Source organism: Macaca thibetana, chromosome 8, assembly GCF_024542745.1.
Source record: "Macaca thibetana thibetana isolate TM-01 chromosome 8, ASM2454274v1, whole genome shotgun sequence".
In the NCBI taxonomy this organism is placed as follows: Eukaryota; Metazoa; Chordata; class Mammalia; order Primates; family Cercopithecidae; genus Macaca; species Macaca thibetana.
The window spans coordinates 59,435,110-59,459,187 of record NC_065585.1 but is presented as its reverse complement, the minus strand read 5'-3'; the positions used below and the strand labels follow the sequence as shown (position 1 = coordinate 59,459,187).

Here is a 24,078-nt window from a genome sequence, read left to right as displayed (position 1 = left end):
TAATTAAGGAAATGTATATTAAAATATTGTTCAAGATAGCACTGAAATTAGCTTTATCTTTCCTCATTGTCTTAAAAAATTATTACTGAATTAAAACAGGAGAAATTTTACAATATACTCTTAAAATTGTAAATATCTACTACTGACTTCTTTGATATGAACCATAACCAGATATTGAAAAATATACTTTTGTCATGTACACACTAGATATGCCGCTTTTATTCTCCTTTGCATGGTTCAATGTATCAGAAAACAACTTAGGAGGGGGAGAAAAAAATTAAAAGCCATTCTGTAAATCTTTCCCTCTTCCTTTTCTTGCAATCTCTCATTATATCTTGGAGAGCGAGGTCACAGGTTTTAAGAAATATGACTCATTTTATGTTAGTAGCCTTCCAATACTTCAGAATATTCTTGATTTTTCATGGACAGAGGTACAGCGCAGGGAGTGTGGCTAAATCAGTGCCAGTCTCCAGCTCCGCGTGAACCTAGGATCCAGACATCTCCTGGATGCCGGGCGCTCTCTGAGATCCAGCCCTTGGCTTCCTGCAAACCAAAAGGATCCGCTAGGTTGGGAAATGCTGCCTGGTGCGATTCCAGAAAGGGCCATCTCTTTAAGGATAACGGACTTGGAGGACCTCTTCACCATCCCACCCCGCTCCGGACTCTTTCTTCCCATCCTTTGCTCCCAGGATTTTACATGTTGCCTGCAAAGGGAGTCAAACTTAGGGGGCAGGCAAACAAACGAGTTCTTTCCAGCCTCCGTAACCGGATCGCTAGAACGAAATAAACGCAAAAGTGTCCAGAGTCGCAGCCAGACCGCCAGCCTGCGCTTGAAGCAACTTGTAAGTGAGGCTGCAAGAGCCGCCGGGATGTAGATTTTAGTTCGTGGCCAAGCACAGCTACGACACCCTGTCCCTGCCTCCACCCCATCCCCAAGAATGCATGGAAGAGGGAGAGAGGACGAGGTGAGGGCCGCCTGCATTTCTGCACGTCGGCGCCAGTTAGAAAGCCCTGCAGTTTTGCGAGACAACAGGAAGAGATGGAGGGGCCAGGAGCCACGACTCCCGGGAGAGCGCAGGGAGGGGCGTAGGTGCCCCTTCGCCCACCTCCGCCCCCCTCACCTCGACAGCTGTCCCGCTCTTGGAATTCATTGGCTTCCCCCACCCGGCCTCCCAAATACCACCCCAATCTAGTTTAGCCCCCTGCCCCACCCTCGCTGACCTAATAAGGCCATGCAGTGTGCGGGGGGAGCTACATAAAAACGCGGGCTCTCGGAGACTCTGCACCACGCAGGGGAAGAGAAGGCAGGAGCAGTCCAGCGCGGAGGAAGGCGACCATGGCCAAGGAGTGGGGCTACGCCAGTCACAACGGTGAGTGCAGGCAGCGGCGACCTGGCCAGGAGATGCCGGTCCTGGAGAGCCCTGCCATTGCACAGAAATGGGCAACTTTAGAGAGTGCAGTGGAAAATGTAGGAGTAGGATAAGACCTAACATTTACTGAGGTTTTTCAACTGCCAAATGCTGCTCCTTCTTTTTTCCCTTCATCTCATTTAGTTCTCCCTAGTATGGAGTTTTTATTTCTCTTGGAGGCAACTGAAGTGCAGAGAAGTTGGATCACTTGCCTAAGATCCCGTTGCCTCTGAGAAGTCAGACAGCCCGAGGTCAGGTGTGACTGGCCCTTATTCTGTTAGACTGGACAAGCACCTAACCTGAGCTTGGTGCTGGTGTGAGAATCTCTGCTCTGCCTAAGGTTCTCCCTAATCCAAGGAAAAGGAATACGGGTGTGCTCTGAAAACTGCAACATAATGCTCAAATGTAGGTGGTCAATATTATTGTATTCCAACTGTATGATGGAAGGTGGCATTGGTTTAAAAAAAATGTGATAAAGTTTATCTCAAAAATAAGCCTTTGAGCAAGCAGAGTGAACACACCGAGTTAAATAGTCTCCATGTATGCTATTCACAAAACTACCAACAGGCCTGAAATGAACGGTAAGTCTCTTATTGCCCAGTCTGAAACCTAAGACCTTTTTGAAATCACTGTCTAGCCTCTCTGCATTTTGCTGGTTTAGTCAATTAGAAAGAGGCCTTGGGTTGTGCCACCAAATAAATACATCCCCTCGACTTTATTTCCTAGGTCCTGACCACTGGCATGAACTTTTTCCAAATGCCAAGGGGGAAAACCAGTCGCCCATTGAGCTGCATACTAAAGACATCAAGCATGACCCTTCTCTGCAGCCATGGTCAGTGTCTTATGATGGTGGCTCTGCCAAGACCATCCTGAATAACGGGAAGACCTGCCGAGTTGTATTTGATGATACTTACGATAGGTCAAGTAAGTATGACAGTGAGGTAGAATCACATGGATGTTTTCAATGTCCATATTGACAAAATGTGGGTTATGACACAGTACCAGAATTAGTGAGGAGAGGGAGCCCTTTACCTCTGAAAATGGAGATGACATTTGACTTTGCTTTAGTTATGAATAATTATATTTATGCATTGAAGAGAAATGTCTCACCCTCCAAACTTGCTCTCTGTGAAAACGGCCCCATGTCCAAGCTAAAAGTTGGCAATGCATTCCTGAAATGGAACATGATAGGACAGAGATGACAATAAGCTCAAATGAGTATTCTTCAGACTCTGATGGCCTGTACCTGAAGGATTTTTATGCTTCTTGTCCATGGTCTGGAGAGCCAGGCTTCCACTCTCGATTGCGTAGATTCCATTCTACAAAGCCAGAAATATAATAGAAACCCTAAATAGGCACTTTCTTCCCCTGGTGCTTGGGAGGTGACCAATCTAGGGGAGAGAATGGGGCCATTGAAGGTGCGAAGATGACTTACCTTCAAGCCTTCAGTGGGGTTCATCTGATTAATCATTTTGGTATTTTTGAAATATCTGACAATTTCTTCTTGAGTAGTATTTGTGTGTGAGACAGCAACTGAAAAATACATGTTTAGAAAAAACAAATCTCTTTATTTCACTTATACTAGTAAGCAAATCAGTAAAATAAAAGAATGCTAGTCAAAAATACTTTATTTCACAATAAATGAGGTAAGAAATAATCTTCCTTTAATATTTTGGTGCTTGATATACAGCAAAATAATTCCTTATAGCCACATTTCTAATAAAGTTACATTTATTGATATACATAAGTGAACATTCTTAATGATGTTGTAATGAAGAATGATATTCATAATTCCTACCTACTAGGAGGTTCCAAGTTATAGAAATTTAAATTTTCTTAAACAGTGATTTTGTATTGCTATTGTTTTCTTTTTTCCCCTTCTCCTTATATATCAAGTACCATTTTGAAAGCACCATAACAAAATTAAACATGTCTATTAGATTGAACCACATGAAAATGCCATTTTTGTAAGCAAAAATAGTTGAATATTGCCAATTTCATACAGTTTATTCTAATAAATTGGACTCACATGTCCCTATAATTGTTCTGAGTGGCTGGACAGGAAAAATGCAATGAATTGAACCACTCCATTTCTACATGAAAAAACTCATATAGGCCTAGCCTCATTGTTTGAGGTCTACATTTATGGCTTTCCTGGGCCACTTACTGTGGCCAACCTCTTCTAAAATAGCTGTGCTCTGAATTCTATTTTGATCTAGCTTATATTGCCAAATCTTGATCTTACGGTTTCTGCATAGTTTTCAATATACTTTGGAAGATATCTGAACCTCTGAATCACTCTGCAATGGGTTGAGATGTTTATCAACAAGCCCAAATTAATGCTGCTGAGAATTATCTAGTTTAGTCATATAAATTGATTGGTTTTCTGGGAAATTTCTGAATTTTCCATTTCATCTCATTTGAACAGACACGGTCTAAATTAGGCATAGATGAAAGTTCTTGCTTGCTGTCTTAAAGAAAAGTGTAGTTGGAAGCAACATGGGGAGAAGGAATTCACATTTGCTCAGTGATCATCGTGCAGGCACTATGATGAGCACTTTAAGGTGCTTAATCTCAGTTAATCTTCACAGCAGCTCTGAAAGTTTGGTATTATTATCACCTTCTTAGAAATGTGAAAGTGGGTTCAGAGAAGTTTAGCAACTTGTCTGAGATCACAGAACTAGCAAGGGGTGAAGCCAGCATTGGAAACCTACATCCACCTGGTTCTCAACTGTCCAATTCTTCCCACTGCACCACACTACCGACCTGTTCTCTGGGTGTATGCCTCCTCATTGTCCATCTGTTGTTTTAATTTTACTTTCCTAAATGTTAAAATGATGTTTCAATAATAATGAAACAAACAAACAAAATAAGAAAAACAGAAAAGAACAATCATTTATCTTGACATATCCCAAGACTTCATTTTATGAGGAGTCTGGTGTCCTGGGAGTGGCACCATCTACCCAGCACACTGACCACATTTTGTCCATTAAGCTCTGTAAAAGAAGCATGAATTCACTGTTGACCAAGCTTATCTGAATCACAGTGCTGAGAGGGGGTCCTCTCCCTGGACCCTACCGACTTCGCCAGTTTCATCTTCACTGGGGCTCTTCGGATGATCATGGCTCTGAGCACACCGTGGATGGAGTCAAGTATGCAGCAGAGGTAGGAGGAACTGCCATAATCCATTCTGAGTCTCATACAGTGAAAATTGCAAAATTAAAAATAAGAACCACAGCAACAAAGCATCATCCACTGCTTTTGTTTCAAGTCTATAGTTATGAAAATAGCTGTACTAGTTTTAGCTAAACTGAAGCTGCCAGACATTCTAGGCTAGACAGGTAAAGGGGTATAGGTGAGTTGGCATCAAACATGAAGATTTCCAAGGTTACATTAAGAAACTGGGGCGAGTGCAGTGGTTCACACCTGTAATCTCAACACTTTGGGAGGCTGAGGCAGGTGGATTGCTTGAGCCCAGGAGTTCGAGAGCAGCCTGGGCAATATGGTGAAACCCTGTCTCTACAAAAAACACAAAAATTAGCCTGGCATGATGGCATGCACCTGTGGTCCCAGCTACTCAGGAGACTGAGGTGGGAAGATCACTTGAGCCTGGGAGGTTGAGGCTGCAGTAAGCCATGATTGTGCCACTTTGCTCCAGCCTGAGCAACAGAGTAAGACCCTGTCTCGAAAAAAACCCCAAAAAGTTAGAAATTGGATAGCTACTTAATAAGAAAGCCTAGGGTCCTCAATGAAACTGGAAAAAGGATAGCTAATACTTATTAAATGCTTACATGTATTAACTCATTAGATCCTCTTAGCTACCTTAAGAGACAGGTTACAAATGAGGAAACAGAGGCATAGAAAAGACACATAATAAAGTCACATGGCTGGTGAATGCTAGTGCTCTACCTGATACAGACTGGCTTCAGAGTTCATCGTCTTATCCAGTGCCCTATGCTGCCTGTTTTATAAGAATATAGTACTCCAAAAATAGCATTTAGAAATTCTGAATAATGCTTATGTTCCAATCTCTTAATGAACCGTGTGCATATATATATGTGTGTGTGTGAATATCTATATATACACATGCACACATATTTACACACACATAGAGATATGTGTACACACATACAATTTAATCTGAGCGTATACTACTCTCTGTCTCAGTTAACCCATTAAAGAAAAGAATGAATCGTAACTCAGATCAACGCATCAAATTACAAGGGCTTAAGACAGGCCTCTGACAGGTTTTCTTTATAAAGCCAAGCCAATAAGTGGTGGCAGTTGCCTTGGAGGTGAGAACCAATTCATTTTTCCTGCCTTTCTCTTTTCCAAAGATAGGCTCTGGTTAACATAGGGGCTGTGACAGAAGCCCAGAAATACACTATGAACATGTTTTTAAGCAGAATCATTAGGCAACTTAGTTCTTGGTTAAATTAATTGCTAGAAAACCCAAAGTACTTCACTGTGATCTTTCTGTTTCTTTACAGCCAATCTAGAAAGCCATGGCAAGATAAATTAAATATTGAGAATGCCTTCTAGACATCTTCCCCAACCAAATGGGGAAAGTTGAGTATATTTCTTACAGATGCAGTCAATATTTTCAGTTTGACTTTTGCATATGGGATTATTTCATACTTTTGGTCTTGAATAAAATATTTTTTAACTGCTGCAAGTGATTGTATTCTCTTGCCATTCTCTGTAACTCAGCATAGAAAGTTTGATTAACCTAACTGGTACCCATGTTCTAAATTAAGATCAGGTTGCTACCAGGTGTCAGAGCTCTGGTTGATAAAAGGAGATAAATAATTTTATATGCCTTTTATTTGAGCCACTAGAAGTGTTACCAAAATACTACATGCTACTCTTTCAAATTTTCTCAGCTTTTATGAGAGTGCTCAGCAACCTTAGCCTGTACAACGGTTGGATTTACTGTGGATAATGTTATACTTACTTCCATATTCCAGGAATTTACCTTCTAATCTGTCTTCTATGGTTTCAGCTTCATTTGGTTCACTGGAACCCCAAGTATAACACTTTTAAAGAAGCCCTGAAGCAGCGTGATGGGATCGCTGTGATTGGCATTTTTCTGAAGGTAAAGTAAAAATTGACCATATATTTTCTTTCAAAATGTATTTCCCTACCAATGCTTAGCATAGTTTGAGTTTCATTCCTTCATTTTTACTTTCTTCCCTCTATATACATTTTATTATTAATTCAACTAATCAAGATATTTCTGCTAAGATCAGCTCAAAATGTCTTGCTTTTCTCTAAAAGTGTATATTTTACCACACTCCAGGACCCCTAGCACTTCTAAATTTTCCCCAGATGTGGGATGTGTGTGTGTGTGTGTGTGTGTGTGTGTAGGTGGCGGGGACAGAGCCTTAGAGTGCGCTTATTATCATGGTGGTAAGGGCAAAGGTGGCATATGTTCATTTTCCTTTCTCACTGCTCCACTTCAATTGCACTGGAAACCAGAAAAGTCAGTGTTGGGAACCATATGATGCCAAGTCCCTGGCTGGACATCCCCTCGGCTTGAGGTGGTCACCACTCACATGATCCCAGGCTAAGATAGCACATGGAATGTGTGTGTTGTTGAGCCAGCCTTGCTTTAAAGAGGACTTAGTGTCATTAACACATGAGGTTAGTGGTAACATAATCTAGATTTCAAGCCAGAGGTGAAAATCTGGCTTCTTTCTCTTTGAATGACCTAATTTGTTTTAGGTTCTCAATTCATTGGGTCATTTCTGGTGCTTGAACACAGCACAGCAGGAGGTGGAGTAGGTCTAAGAAGAAAGACAATGAGTTTAGTTTGGGAAACATACGGTCCATTTTGGTTCTAAATCTGTTTTTTAGAAAAGTGGAATGACTTTGCGGAGAAGGTCAAAGACACAGAACTAGATCAACATGTAATTTTGTGGTCCTGTACTTCAGAGGCCTGGAGTCCAAATTTAGATCAGAAAATATATACTCTAAAATCTTGAGGAAAAATAAACTTAAGTTTTTGCTTAGTACGAGATATTCTGGCAGATTTATAAACACTAGTTGCAGATGGATGAATCAAAATCAGCTTTGAAGACAATCCTAAATTATGGAGAAGTAAAAGAATTATACTTGGATTTCCGTTTTCTTACAGATAGGACGTGAGAAAGGCGAGTTCCAGATTGTCCTTGATGCATTGGAAAAGATTAAGACAAAGGTAAACAAAAATCATTTTCCCTCCTAACACATAAAGCAGATTATGCAAATTTTCTTTACACATTTTCAAGTGTTTTTTTTCACCTAAAATCTGTTACTAAGTTTGATGGATATGCTAAGCATAAATATAAAAATAAATGCTATTATATTTGTATGGCATGCAGTTTTTAGAGCAATTTCACATATATCAGTTTTTTAATGGTGATAGTCATCCTGTCAGATAATCTCTTTCTCAATGGAATAAGTGAGAATCAGAGAAGTTGAGTGGTCACCGCATCCTCGCCTCCCCACCCCCACACACACACACTGCATATATGCATGCATACCATCATGGAGATACTAAATGTCAGCCAGCACTGGTCTGTTGAGTCTTGGTGATGACCTTTCTGGGAAGCACTTATAAATTTAAAATCTTAACAACAGACTCATGTAAGTAACAGAAAAATTTTGATTTTTTTTGCGACCATTCTAATAAAATATTATTGAGTTTTATTAACAGAGAGAGTAAGTATTCCAAGTAGAACATTCAATAAAAATGCAAGCCTGATATTTTTTGGTATCATCAACAACAAAACATTAACTTACATGAAATAATTCAATTACGCTTGAGATATCAGTTTCTCCTTTTTCTTGAGGAGTGATAGAATTACAAATTCTACTCACAGTTAAAACAATAAGGAACACAGTGTGACAATGATTGTGTCAGATCAAGTAATAATGTGCAAACCAGCTTCCCCGCTTTGATCTTTATTTTTGACAGGCCTCTACTTTGTTCAAAAGTTCTATTTTCTCTATTGCATTTGAAATCCATTCTCACAAATGAAGTGATAAGGGCATTGGGGTGGGTGAGCATGTGCATGCACACACTCACTGCACCTGCAACCTGCTCTTACCCAGGGCAAGGAGGCACCCTTCACAAAGTTTGACCCATCCTGCCTGTTCCCGGCATGCCGGGACTACTGGACCTACCAGGGGTCATTCACCACGCCACCCTGTGAGGAGTGCATTGTGTGGCTGCTGCTGAAGGAGCCCATGACCGTGAGCTCTGACCAGGTGAGCAGCCTTGTGAACACATGGGCTTATGTTGCTGTCTGCCTATGTAAGATACAGATACCAAATCAAAAATACATAGCTACTAACTGGATACTCACTGAACATCTCTATAGCTAGAGATTTCATGGTCTGCCCTGGTTAGTTACAACCAGCTTGTTCAGCTTTCTAAAACTTGGCCCCCAAAGGGTACCAGGATAAATAGAAATCATTTAAAAGTCGTTTTGATACTGACCATGACAGAGTTTATGCTCTATAAACACTTTAAAGGGTTTAGGTTAATATGAATCTTTGTTAATTTGGATGTTGCCAAATACTGAGCACTGGTAAGGAGATGGGATGATAAATACAGACCTGGAGAAGAGAAGGGTGCTAATGGAAAGGATTTAACAATTTTGTATGCTATATATTATTTCTGCAGTTTTACAGATACGTAATTCAAGGTTCAAAGGTTCAGTAATTTGTCCATGATCACACAGCCAAGTGCAGGATTGTAATTCCACCTCCAAACTGTTCCCAGTATTTTTGGCATCTGTTCTCAAGGTTCCCTTCTTAGTGTTCAATCTAAAGAGTGTCCTAGTAACATTCATTAAAGACACTTTCAGGGAAAAGCTACATAGGAGAAAATAAGTGGGCAAGAACATGGAGAAAAACAGATTGAAGCAAGTAAACAACACAGGGACTTACAACCTAGAGCATGCATGTTCTGTAATAGTAAAATCAGTTTCCCAGTGTGTGTCTCTTGCATAAGGCAACAGTTTTCATATTTATGTCAGTTTATAAAGACATTTTTATTAAAAGATCAAATTTAACAACATCGTTCAGTGATGTAACTATTTGGAAAGAATGAAATTTTTTTCAAGAAGAAATGTAAAAATATTTTAATATAGAATCATAGTGTTACTAATGAGAATTTATTGTCTTATCCTTTAAGAAAGAAAAGACAATTTAAAAATTGGAAATGTAGCGTGAGTTGAATTTCTTTTTGTTCTTAAAATAATTGACTCCATAAACTTATACAAAAAAGGTCTATTACATTTTATTTACACTGATATATGGATGTGGTCATCCTCTCCAACAAAGTATATAGTTCATACTGACCCCTCAGATAAAAAATAAATGTTTCAGAATTCAAGAGGAAAAGGCTGTGACCAGAGGGCATAGTGATGTTGTACAGAATGAAGAAAAGGGCTTTTACAAATAAACAAAAAATGCGTGTCACTCTGCAGCGACTAGCTAAATAGCTCTGGACTGGACACTGGGGATAGGTTGTGTGGTTTGCTTGTCATTTTTAAAACACCAGTATTGGCTGGGCATGGTGGCTTACGCCTGTAATCCCAGCACTTTGGGAGTCCGAGGCAGGTGAATCACCTGAGGTCAGGAGTTCGAGACCAGCCTGGCCAACATGGTGAAACCCCATTTCTACTAAAAATACAAAAAATTAGCCAGGTATGGTGGCAGATACCTGTAATCCCAGCTACTCAGAAGGCTGAGGCAGGAGAATCGCTTGAGTCTGGGAGGTGGAGGTTGCAGTTGCAGTGAGTCAAGATCCCACCACTGCACTCCAGCCTGGCTACAGAGCGAGACTCCATATAAACAAACAAACAAACAAACAAACAAACAAACAAACAAAAGAAGCCCCACCAGTATTTACACCTCTTTGTTGCGTAGTGTGTCCAGTTCATCCGAATGTCTTGTTAACAGTCTGCCCCTGCCCTTTGCAGATGGCCAAGCTGCGGAGCCTCCTCTCCAGCGCTGAGAACGAGCCCCCAGTGCCCCTTGTGGGCAACTGGCGCCCTCCACAGCCTATCAAGAACAGGGTAGTGAGAGCTTCCTTCAAATGAGGCTGCTGGATCTTGCCCTCTTCAGGAAAGGAAACCTGCCATTGGAGAGCTTGGTTCCTTGCCTCCTTCTGGTGCTCCTTACTCCAAGTCTATTTCATTTCTCCACACTGAGCAATGAATGTGAGAGATGTGGTCACCAAGAAACCAAAGTTACTTTTGACAAGACCTAATATGAAAGAATAGATTTCATATTTGATCTCTGTAATAATCATCTTTCCTATAAAAGTAGCATTTTTAGTAAAGTTTCAAAGAAGAAGAAACAGAGATGGAAGAGTAAAGATATTTTTAAAATGGCTAGCTATTGGGCACCAGTTTTTCTGTTACCTAAAATTTCACAGAACTTCATTGTTTTTATTTTTATATTATGAGTTGTCCATCTTAAAGAAATATGAGTAATTCTACATGTAGTAGAGGTGTATGAAGATCATGTAACAATTAAACATAAGCCAGAAATTAAAATGACTATGGACAGCAAGAACTGAGCTAATAATATGTTTTAACTCAACACCAGCAAGAAGTCAGTCATTTATTGAACTTTTAGCTACTAAGATTACTTGGTTTTTATTATTAGTGAAAAGAAAACACAATACAATCAGGAGTTTTCAAATTTTTGATTCAGTATTTGAATTTCTTCTTCATAATTGTAGTTGAATTTATCCTAGTATTTTTCTTTACCTGAAGGAGGGCCATTTATTTTTAATTTCACTACATTTTCCTTTGCATGATTATTAAAATAAAAACTGCCTCTGTTGTCTTTCTCACTGGAGGCTGGAATGAATGATCATTAAACACAAAACAGTGAATGATGGCACTTGAAGTTAAAGCAGTTGTACTGATCACCAGAACCAATAAAGACATGAACGGAAAACGTTGAGTGTTGTGTTTTTTTTAAAATGGAAGGGCAGCATAAATGACAAAAATGGAGTTTAAGAGCAACAAACTTTGTAAGTTTGTTTTTATAGCTGAAGGATGGCACTAAGGACTGAAGTTCTCAGTTTGGATGCTACATTCCTCAAGGAGCGTCAGGAAAAAAAAAAAAAAATTAGTACGGGCCTTCTGAGGAAACTGCAGACCAGAAGATGAATGTGTGGCCATATATCTGATAGTGGGAAATACTTTCCAGAGGCCTCAAAATTGGTTTAGAATTCTGGGGTTCAGACTAGTACAATGGGTTTCAGGGGCATGAAATCAAGTCAGACTATAGCTTTTACATCCATATTTTTAAAAATTGTGTCTTTAGGATGATGTTGGCCTAACACTGCAAAAATCCATATATTTAGATCTTTAAACCATTTAATATAAAATCTTTAGACATAAAGTCTAATTTTGCAGTTAGTGGTTTTGATGCGTCTTTCATCACCTCACTGGCCAATATGTTAACTTACTTTAAAAAGTGACAGGAATAAGTTCATTACCCTAAGGAATGAAATAATATTGGGTCAGGAGAGTCCTGAGATGCCAGAAGTCAAATGACGTGACAGAGTCCTATGAGGCTAAAGATATTTAATAGATTACCACCCAGGTGAAGTCAAACCAGGTTGGTCAGTATGAACTGGAAGTGTTAATTAAATCCCTTGAAATTAGGAGGTGTGGAGCTTTGATCATTAGTGATAATACACAAGCTGATTCTCTCAAGGTACTTACTTAATAATGCTTATGCACTGTAAAAGATGTATCCAGTATTGACTCTATGTGGGGGAGGAACATATGACTTAATGCCAGCTACAAATGGTCCTTATTCCAGTACACAGGCTGAACAGGTTAGAACTGTTTTGAGGGAAAACGCCCCATCAAAAGAGGCTATCTTCATAGACCATATGCTCTATGAGGGCACAAATATGAGTCTTGCATGCTGACATTCACCTTGCTGTCTAATACTGTGTCTGGCACATAATGATTACTCAATATTTGTTGAATAAGCGATGTCATGAATATAGATGAATCCAGGTAAAATACTTACCTTCTTGAACAACACATTACATGGTTAATAGGAATATTGTTTTTTGTTTATCTTAGTTTAGATCCCCTTGGAAAATGATCTCATTAGCTTCAGGTGGGAGCTTTCTAGTAGAACATAGTTCTCCCCTCCCTCCAGTCTGAGTCATTGTCAATGCTCACAATTATCGCCCATCTTAAAATTTCCTCCCAGCTTCTCAAAGTGCTGAACTCAAAGTGCTGTGATATTATAGATGTCCATTAGAATATTAAAGACATACTATGTCCTTATTCAGCAGGGGGATCATTTTCCTGATCATAAACAGGCCCCTAAACAATTGCATTTCAGATACACACAGCCTTACAAAGGGGCATGACTGGGAACTGCTGTGGTAAGAAGATTTCAGCATCTGCCAACTTTTGTTCTTCAGGGTATAATCATTGCAAGTATTTTAACATTTCAAAATAGGGCAGAAACTAATTTGAATTCGTGTTTCATAACATTCAGATATCATATCATTAAAAGCCTATGAATTGGACAGAATCAACAAGAATTTACCTAATATAGGGTATTGTTAGAAGTATGCAAATATATCTATATTTACATATATATATAACTTTTTTTTAGATGAAGTCTCACTCTATTGCCCAGGTTGGAGTGCAGTGGCATGATCTTGGCTCACTGGCACTTCTGCCTCCTGGGTTCAAGCGATTCTTGTTCTTCAGCCTCCCAAGTAGCTGGGATTACAGGCATGCACCAGGATGCCATGCTAATTTTTGTATTTTTAGTAGAGATGGGGTTTCACCATGTTGTTCAAGCTGGCCTCAAACTCCTGACATCAGGTGATCTGCTCATCTGGGCCTGCCAAAGTGCTAGGATTTCAGGCGTGAGCCCCCGCACCCGGCCAAGACTAAGTGTGCAAATATACTGTTAATATAATCCCTGCCTTTTAAATGAGCAGATATATTTATGAAAAGGCAAATAATTTCAGGAGTATTGATTCAAAATTCTTTAAACTGTACAATCAGTGAATATTTACGTAGATGAGTGAGAAGCATTCTACACAGAACATGCAAAACTGAAGCACTCAATGTTTAACCATAATCATTTATATAATTAAATATAGTTGAAACTGATCAGCTATTAACAAGCTTGGATACATGTGGAAAAATTAATATGACAGTTATTAAAATGAGAATTGGCACAAATAAAATTGGCCTAAGAGAAATACATATGGTCTAAACCCACATAAAGAAAGTTAATTAGATTCTAGGTTCTTTTCTAATGCCTTCTTATCTGATATTAAATATGAGCTCCAGTTATGAGTAAAATATATTATTTTAGCAGAGGAAGAATAAGTGAGAAGAGGTAAGAAAAATGAATCACTGTGAATTTCAGATTTTTTAAATTTCAGATTTGAGGTATACAAATTTAATGATTCTTTTAAAACCTACCGCTAAAGTAGTTCTTAAAGTCTTAAAATGCAGATGGGAAAATAAAATCATATTTGAATGTTATTTTCACTTAGGTCATTAGATGGCAGCAAAATATTACAAAAATTTCATGTGCATCACTAGATGGCAGCAAAATAATTACAAAAATGACTATGACATTAAAAGCCATGCTGTGCTTTATTCACACTAATTGCAGAGCAATAAGATTTAAAAATTGTTTTTGACAGCCTATTTCTGTTTTTCAAATGTTTACTATTAGTCATTAATACCTATGCAAAAGAAAAGAGAGTGAAGGATTCTTACATATTTTTAAGAGTCTTTATAGCCAAAAATAAGGCCTGAGGGATAAAAGAATAGTAGTTATTGCACTGAAACTTAAATAATGGGAAATTAACATTTTAAAGCCCTCTTCAGTATTCAGAAGGACTAGATTCAAGACACACAACACTTGCTGAATGTGTGGCATCAGGCAAGTTAATTTCTCTATGCCTCAGTTTCCTCATCTGTAAACAGGAATGAGAGTAATAGCTGCCTCCAGAGAGATTTTAAGAATTCCTTGTAAACCACTTAGAATAGTCCTTCTGACATAACTCACAATAGGAGTTAACGATGATCTTTTATTAATTAATTTCACACCAACCAAGAAAAAATTGGATGCCTTATTCAATACCTAAACTTACATTTCTTTCTTTAGGTATCTATTAGTAATATCGTGAATCCACACCTCATCAACAGGTAATATTAAAAGAGTTTCTGTAACAGGCTCACCTCTGGTTGTTATTGGTGAAAATGGTATTTTAAAACAGTAACTTTTGTCCTATATATATAGCAGGCAAAACAAGATGTGGTGACATTGGAAACCAGCACATCACTAGAAGCAGCGATTCAGAGGAGGACCAAATAACTTTTCCTGAGGAAGCTTCTGCTCCAGGAGTTCTACCCCTCTCCTGAGGAACATACAGAGTTAGCAAAACATCCAGAAAATAAACCAAAGAGGAGAGTTGTAAGAACCATAGCGTTCCTTTTGTTCAATACTGATTTTCAAATGTTAGCAAGATAGAAGCCCTTGGAGTGCAGCATGAAGTGGAAATCTATCTTAATAGTAAATACAGAAAGTCTCCTGCCATGAAATTGATTTTGGACTTGTCTGAGCATGCCATAAAGTCAGAATCCTAAATGAGATGCACAAGTCACACTTGAGAGAAGAGCTTGTACTTTGGGGGTGATTCGACTACAAAAAAAACAAGGAGATAAAACAGTCTAGGCATAAAATCTAGCATCAAGGAATTAAGTAGAGGGTTAAAGCACTACTTTAGGTGTGAAGGTGTTTAGTAGGTGCTGCCACTCGACAACTTGACCGCATAAGTAATCACAGCAGGAGTAAGAGCGAATCTAACGGTGTAATCACAGGGGACCACGTGTGCAGCAGCAGCATAAAACCCAGTGATTTAAAAGCTAATTTTAGCCAGGTTAGAATTGACTCTGTGCAGTAAACAGGAATCAAATCCTCCCTTGTATTTAAATCTTTCTCAGGTAGAGGAGAGTGGAATTCCAGGGAAATATTTTGGCCATTAAGTGTACATATTCTCTGTTCAACATGTCCATACATTTCTATAATATGTATTCAGCGCACTTGAAATTTGGATGGTTCCAAATGCATTTGTTCAAGGGAATTCTTACCCTAAAAGGAACCTGGCTCCCATGGAACTATAATACAAATGGAAGTGTTTGAAAATACTGCGCTCACAGAATTCACGCTTCTGCTCCTGTGAGATCAGTTTACAGCAAGATCTAAGGCATCACAAGGGGCACATGGATGGATCAGGACCCCAAAGAAGGGGGCCTATTAAGGGTGGGAAAATTGTACAAGCCAAGCACAGCAGATGTAAGGGCAAGGCCAAGTGCTGGGAAGAACTAAGAACTGAGAAGGCTGCACATCAGTGAATATATAGGAGCTCAGATTCTCACACTGGGAACTAATTTAGGAGTAACAACAACACTTTTAAATTATGTTTATAATATAAGAGCTGGTGTGTGTGTGTGTGTGTGTGTGTGTGTGAGATAAGTAGTGGCAGCAGGGAGGTTTTGTGAAGGTAAATACTTTATCTGTTTCATTACACTATTGAAGCCCCAGCACTTCACACAGTATCTGGAACCTAGAATAGAGCCCAAAGATATTTGTTGCATGGTTGAAGGAATGAATAGATGGATGGATAAACTGATAGAGGGATGGATGGATGAACAGATAGATGGTGCAATGAAATTCCTAAAATACTGAATGCCAGTCTAAGTCCACAAGCTACTGGGAGCTGTCGCCTCATCTTAGGAAGGCCAGAGACTGGCATCTCAATGAGTTTTTATACTTCCTCAATTAGGGAAAGTTCTTGTACTTTCTCAATGCAGAATATACAGATGTCTGTTGCTGCAACCCAGGCTTCTCTATAAAAAAAGTGTGCATGGAAGAAGAGAAGCAGCTTTACATATATCCAAAGCTTCTCATTTGCAAATTTTAATCTTAATAATTAATTTCACTTAGCATAAAAGCGACATGTTTTAGGAGATATAACAGCAGAGTCTTTCCCCGCATATTTATCTCTTTTAGCACTCATGCTTCTAATGTGCAAGTTGAAGAGGTAGATTAGCAATGAGTCTGTGGCATTAGACTCTGATGACACTAATTGGCATGATTCATGCTGGTACTTGAACTACCCCACTCTCTCTTTTCTCTAAGTTTGCCTTAATTTTCTCATTAGTGACTTTAGTTCTCCATTTCATTCAGTTTTGCGTAGAGATATTTATGGCAAGTTCACATACATAATAAAGATACCTCTTCCTAACACAAATCCTTGTTTCACAGTCATGATTAGCAAAGTATGATGCTTTTGAAAATCCAATAAGCATTTCCAACTGACACATTCCACTCCACACCTGCCAAATAGATGGTAAATTCAGGTCAATTTCCTCCACAAACAACATAGGCCCCATGTATGTTCAGGTACTGATAATTACTACCTCGAGCTTTATAGTATAGCTGAGAATTTTTTTTACAAAAAGCTTTACCTCAGACAGTAAATAACTAGAAGTCACCGTCAGTTATGATGGTAGTGGGCTGGGGAGTGGCAGGGTGGAATAGTAAGTACTTTGCGGCTTAACTTGTAACTTGATATGTAAATTTCAGACAGCCTATTATAAATATTTCTTAATTAAAAGAGTATTTTAATGACATCTTATCTGAGAAGGTCTAATTCATTCCTTTTCGTTTGTTTTCTCTAACAAAGGGCCTGTTGTCAAGATTGTGCGGTGTACTGAGTCTCTTATTCTTGGGAGCTTAATTGATATGAAACATTGATGAGGCCCCAAGAGGAGCAGAGAGTTGCAGAGGAATTATGAAATCACCACAAGGCATAAAGAAGAAAGTTTATAGCTACAGCTGGGCAAAAGTATCCACTATTTGGTATATAGTTTTAAAAGTATACACAGATGACTAAAATAAGGCTCTTTTTTGTTTTTTGAAACACAGTCTCACTCTGCTGTCACCCAGGCTGGAGTGCAATGGCGGGGTTTTGTCTGGGATTACAGACACGTGCCACCAGGCCTGGTTAATTTTTGTATTTTTAGTAGACATGGGGTTTCAGCAGGTTGGCCAGGCTTGTCTCAAACTCCTGACCTCAAGTGATCTGCCCACCTTGGCCTCCCAGAGTGCTGGGATTACAGGTGTGAGCCACCATGCCCGGCCATAAGAAAGGCTCTTTTTGAAAAGATTTCATGCTTTTCAAAAGTGTTTATGTGTCAAATATGGAAGAAATAAAAGCAGGTTAAGGAACTACTTAGAAGCATCAAGGAGAAGAAAAAAATAGAAAGATAAAGGCGACTACCAAACATTGCTCAAGAGAAATGATACTAGACATGGCTGTGAATACTGAATGAAAGGGCTTATCGGGCACAAGCACAGTGCCCAACACACTGGGCATGAAATACATGTTGAACAGTGATATCAGTGCCATAGGAAAGAAGGAACAGATAGCAGGACTGAGGGTACAGGCGACCTGCAAAACACGGCTCTGGGTCACCTGGGTCTTTGGGTCAGCAATGGACTCCAGACTCTTTTTGAATGATGTAGGGCCCCTGGGACACAGTTCTTCCACATGTTCCCACAAGATTGCACTTAAAAAAAATAAAGTATATATTCACAGTATTTTGTTATTTTATATATTATAAAATATAAACAAAGTAGAAAATTTTAGAGGCTAAAAAATTAACTATAAATAGAATTTCTCATGTTTTCTTCCTGTCATGGGGCAGTCATCATGTGCACCCCTGAAGTGTGTACAGGGTCATGTGGGGGGCAGCTGGTGCAGAGTCGAATGCTAACAAAATCAGCCTACAGAATCTCCTGCCAACTGGTCCACTTCGTTCTGTCCTGTGGTTTCTCACCAGCCATGTTGGCCCGCTGTCTTATTCACTGTCTCGCCGAGTGGGGACTACCGGAGAGTGGAAGTAGCAGATAATTCTATAACAAATCTTAAAAAAGAGAGAGTCATTAAGACTGCTGTGAACTGCTGCACAGTTGAAGGAAAGAATGGATGGATGGATACATGGAAGGAAGGATGGATGGATGGAGAGATGGTACAATGAAACCCCTAAAATACTGAATTCAAGTCTAGGTTCATGAGCTAATGGCCTCATCCTGGGAAGGTCAGAGACTGGCATGTCAATGAGTTCTTGGAGGAATAGCACACATTTTTGACTCATCAGTTTTGATCTTGGGTTGGGTGGCTTTTTGAATTCGGCTGTAACTCTTTTGGCTTGGTCAAAGCTGACAAAAGATAAAAAAAAAAGAAAGAAAAAAGCATTCACAATACATAGGTCTAGGGAAATATACTTGATTATTGCTTCTGTTCATTAAAATATTTAAATGACATTTATTCTTTCAAGTGTGTATTATTTTCTAGCCATTGTACTCAGATGGAAGAGAGAGAGAAAGACACTAATAGAAGCATAGAGCTAACTGCATGGAATAATCTTTAAAACTTTGTGTGAAATGGTAAAAACACATACAATCTAACAAGAAGCAAAGAATTGCAAAGAAAATGTCATGGGGGTTCAAAGCCAGCAGCAGTTTTCTTAGGTTATATACTACTTCTATTTCCCCAAATCTTAATTTTGAGTAGTTCAAAACTTTTTAAGACATCTTTTCATGCCTATAGATTTTCTATCTTCTTTAGAATCAACCTGGATAAACACAAACGAGAAAACTACAGAGTTATAAAATATAATTATCTTTGTTTCCTATAGCCTATCCACATATGTTATAGGATTATAAAATGCTGATTTTCCACTTGTATACTCTTAAGACAGTTGTCAGTTAGTGACACTGGTGAATGAGGACTCCTGCCCTTGAACAGGAGGAAAAAACTTATTCGTAATGCCTACAATTCCCCTTGCATGGAAAATGTTAAATTATTCTTATAACTAAAGGGAAGTCAAAAATTCCCCTATACAAAATGGTGATTTATAAGCAAAAGAGAAGTTTAATCATGTGGTGAAGCTAATATTAACTTAACCAAGTCACTATGATTTAGGTGCAAAGCCATCATTGGAAGTGTGTTGAAGCAAAGTGAAGAGACAACAATCTTAAGGTGCAGAGGCTGGATTTTGTTCTTTTCTATCCAATCCAATAAACAAAAGATAAGCGAGGGAGTATTATGGGCAAAGCCCTGTCCTAGGGCTCACATGTTGCTGGACACATATGCAACTCTAACACAGACCTTTTACAAAAGCATTACCTTATGTATACTCTTAAGGTAGGGTTCCAAAATCTTGGTACTATTAACGTTTCAGACAGAAAAATTCACTGTTGTCAGTAAGTGATTCTCTGAATTGTAGGATGTTTAGCAACATCCCCAGCCTCTATCCACTAGAGGCCAATGGCACACAATCCCTGTCTCCCCCAGCTGTGAAAACCAAAAATGTGTCCAGACATTGTCAACATCCCCCTGGGGAGCAAAACTGCCTCCAGCAGAGAAGCTATGTTCTAAGAAGAGGTGGACTTTTATTTTTATTAGATTGATGCTAGTATCACATGTGGCAGCTGTTCTGGAATATAAAATACTTAAAATGTGTACTTTATGTATTTTTAGTGTAATTGTCCCACTTAATACTTCTTCCAGTTCTGGTTGGAAATGAAACTAGGTAATGAGCTTGGAATTCATCCACTACTCTTCAAAACTAAATAGATTTTATTATTTATAGAAAAGTTAAGTGTTGCTAGTCATTATGAAAAAACAAAGACACATTCAGAAACTACATTTTTAAAAGTCTGAAAAGTTATTTACTAAGGGAAGTTGAATTCAACTGTTTATTATATGTAAAGTTATTGTTATCCCCTGCTACCCTAAATAGTCAAAAGGAATTTAGCAGGAAACCCTAAAAATGGCCAGCATTTTGATAGAACATTCTATTTTATAGAGGAGTACTGCTTACGTAATCTTAATGCACTGCTATTCCATCATGACAAGGCAGGTGCCTTTATAAACTCCTTGAAGGCACTTTGCTGGCCCTCGGAGAGACAACACAGCAGATGGCTAATAGTTCAAACTGTCTGGTTTCATAGCTGGCCTCATCACTTCCTAGCTGAGTTACCTGGGGTAATCTGACTTACCTCTATGCCTCAATGTCACCAGCTGTAGAGTAGGACTATGTGAAATATTCAGAATTGTGTTGGTGCGTAATCAGTTTTCAGTAAGTGTTAGCTGTTTTTATAGATCAGGAACTCAAATAATGTTAACTAAATACATGTGAATTTTCATCCAAGCTAGAGAACTAGAAAGGTCAACCTGTTATTTGACAATGGAAAACATTACATGCGATGACAATCATACCATTTATTCAACAAAGAAAATGTGCCAGGATTGTATCTAGCATCTTCCAGACATTCATGCTCATCACGTTGTGGAGGTAGAATTCCCTTCACCCCACTCCGCCCAGTCGCCATCCACAAATAAAGCTCGTGAAGTTCAGAGGGATTGATTACTTTGCTCAAGGTGAGGCAGCAAGTAAGTGTTCGAGTCAGAGTATGAACTCAGGTCTGTCTTATTACAAAGTCGATTCCCATTTCACAATTCTATGGCTTTTGACTACAATAACAAGAATCCTAATGGAGCAGCTAACATACCAGGCATCATGTTCATTCACACAACCAATTCGCACAAACTAGTCCATTTGACACAATCAGCAGCCCTGGGTACTCATTACATTTCACATACGGAAACTGAGCTTTGAGAAGGCGAAACAAATAATATAAGATCATGTAGTGAAGAAGTCCTAGAAGCCAAATCCAAATTATAAAACCTGGGCTCTTGACCACATGTGATGCTGCCTCCCATCTTACCAAAGAAGAATACTGAGAGACTCAGAGCCCAAGTGGGAAGCCAGAGACAGGATTAAATGGCTTTATAGTCAGAAGAAGGAGTTTGGATCTTTCTGTAAAGGAAGTTGTCAGATGAATAAAAGCAAGGAGCTAGGGAACAGCATGTTGTATCTGGGGACTTCTACAAGTTTCCTCATCTATAAAATAAAGAATTGGACCAGTTAACCTCCAAACTTCTTTTAATTCTACAATGCGATATTGTTGCAGTTTGTATTACACCCACCCAGCACATAATACACCTGTGCATAAGCCACTCCCCAATGGCTTCCCTGTGCAACCAGTATAAAATCCTTTCTTGCTATCATTGTCTGCAAGGCTCTGCAGGCTGTAGCCCCTGACTCTCTCTGACGTCACTATCTGTCTTTTCTTCCTCAATCGCCATGCTCCAGTCACAAGCTTTTCTGTTCTAGAAACTTCCTTTCTCAGGGCCTTTATACTTGCTGTTTCCTCTGCCTGAAATGCCCTTCCCCAGATCTTTTTTTAGTGGTTCCTCAAATGCACTTCCTTCAATAGGTTTTCTATAATCACTGCATCTAAAGTAGGATTTCCTCACTTGTTATTCTTTACCTCATTCCTGTTTTACTTTCCTCATACTAATTCTCAGTATTGGAAATTTACTTTTTTTTTTTTTGAGTCATTTATTGTGTAGTACCCTCATCCATCCCCATGTCAACTCTGTGAGGGCAGGAGTTATGTTGATCTGGTTTATGGCTATAGCCTCTGTGCTGATGCCTGACACATAATAGCACTCGGAATGATTTGCTGAGTGAATGAATGAAGACACGAGTCATCTTGTGTAGCCCACTTATCACATAGAAAATATTAAGCACAAAATAGGAGCTGAGAAACATGTAATGGTAGTAATGATAACTAACATTGATCAAGTTCTAACTATTGGCACTAGGTTAAATCCCTCACACACATTGTATCATCTTAGTCCTCACCACAACTCTGTGACGTAGGTATTACTGTTACCCTAGTTTTACAGACGAGGAAATTGAATCTTAGCACAATCAAGCAATTTGTCCAAAGTTACAAAGCTAGTAACTTAATCCAGATTCAAAACCAACCTAATTTTAGCACAATGTTATTTGCTAACTGTAATCTGTAACAAAATTATTTACTAACTTCTGCAAAGTGAAACTGCCGTTATCTCCATTTGGATTTTTCAAAGTTTATAATTTCAAGGAGTACTATGTGAGTAGCCACTACATGTATCCTGGGACTCAGCCTAGGTAAAGGGTGCTAGGTGCCTAAGATACAGAGATAAATAATGTGACACAGTACCCAACTTCAGGGGGCACAGTGTAAGAAGAAAAACACAAGTGTGGTAGAATGCACATCTCCATGACACAAACACTCCTCTGTCCTCCCACAAAAAAATAAAAACTGAAAAATAAAAAACAGCTAAAAAAAAAAAAAAACGCCTCTTGCTGCTGGAGACTCATTCCTCTTAAATGTTTCCCTTGAACCTGGCCTAGGTGTTTAATTTTGCATTCCTTACATTATTTTCTAACTGTTTAGCACTGTCTAGGAGGAACTGAATAGCCATCATTTACTGAGTGCCTACACGTGACAGGTGATTTACCTATGCTCACCGACTGAATTCTTACAACAATGAGGTGGGTGTCATTATTCCTGCTTTACAAATGAGCAGTCAACAGTTTATTGGGTCATTGGATTATAAGCCAATGATTACAATAGAGTATCTGATTACAATGCAGAACTGCTTAATATTAGGACAGAAGGATGTGCACGCAAAGATCTATGGGAGCCCCAAGAAACAAGTGGCTGTTGGCCTCCATAGATATTTATTTATTTTTTTTTGTTTGAGACAGGGTCTTACTCTGTTTCCCAGTCTGGAGTGCAGTGGCATGATCATGGCTCACTGCAGCCTCGACTTTCTGGGCTACGATCCGCCCACCTCAGCGTCCTAAGCAGCTGGGACTGCAGGGGCACACCACCATGCCTGGCAAATTTTTTATTTTTTGTAAAGATGGGGTTTTGCATGTTGCCCAGGCTGGTCTTGAGCTCCTGAGCTCAAGCAATCCGCCTGCCTTGGCCTACCAAAGTGCTGGGATTACAGGCATGAGCCACTGAGTCCAGTCCCAGATATTTACTTTAACACTATAATTGTAACAAGTATGAGAATATCTAGCTTTTTATTAGCTTTTTAATTAAATATTTAATAAATAATGTATATATCACTTTGTAAAATATCTTAACAATATCTTTACATTTTTTGAGAAAAAGCGAATACTTTTTCTTTTACATTTTTACTAAGATTAATATGTTAGAAGTTTTGTATTCCAATAATTGGAACACAGACTTTAAGATTTTTTTATATTACATTTTCCTGATATACTGACTGATTTTTTTTTTTTTCTGAGGCAAAGAAAAGTACTTTTCTCCAGTTACTGTCAGTTCCTTTACTTAGGATTATTCTGAAATGAGCCAATCCTTCCCTCTGATGGAAACATAGGTACATAATAAGATAAGTATTATTTTTATTTTAACAAATCCAGTATTAGAGTAGTCTTTTGCAGCCAGTGAATCATGACAGCCTGCTAAGAATGCCTTCAGTAAAATAAAGTTAGATTGGGACTGACTGACGTGAATGCATAAAGTTAACTCCATTTAAAACAATTGACTAGGAAAATAAAACAATGCTAAGCCAACCACTGTACTACCAAAAACGCTACTAAAAAATTTAGATTGCTTCTGAGTAACCAAAGGCAAACCACTCTCCACCCTGTGG

The 24,078-nt window shown here is 38.8% G+C and overlaps 2 protein-coding genes across 3 annotated transcripts in view; one reads left to right on the top strand and one right to left on the bottom strand.

Moving 5' to 3' along the window:
• The window catches only part of RBIS (ribosomal biogenesis factor), an 872,964-nt gene that overhangs the window by 215,928 nt on the left and 632,958 nt on the right, over positions 1-24,078 (bottom strand). The window lies entirely within an intron of this gene.
• Positions 662-11,369, top strand: CA3 (carbonic anhydrase 3). The gene is made up of 7 exons (XM_050801242.1): positions 662-1,370; positions 2,136-2,333; positions 4,456-4,574; positions 6,412-6,504; positions 7,546-7,608; positions 8,505-8,660; positions 10,382-11,369. Exons 1-7 carry the CDS (start codon positions 1,337-1,339, stop codon positions 10,499-10,501), a joined length of 783 nt encoding a protein of 260 aa, XP_050657199.1. The 5' UTR covers positions 662-1,336; the 3' UTR covers positions 10,502-11,369.

What these genes read in the sequence shown, in the direction of transcription:
- CA3 (XM_050801242.1), top strand. Translation starts at nt 1,337, where the DNA reads ATGGCCAAGGAGTGGGGCTACGCCAGTCACAACG. An exon ending in GGGCTACGCCAGTCACAACG is followed by an intron (nt 1,371 to 2,135) that starts GTGAGTGCAGGC and finishes TTTATTTCCTAG; the next exon opens with GTCCTGACCACTGGCATGAA. An exon ending in TGACCGTGAGCTCTGACCAG is followed by an intron (nt 8,661 to 10,381) that starts GTGAGCAGCCTT and finishes TGCCCTTTGCAG; the next exon opens with ATGGCCAAGCTGCGGAGCCT.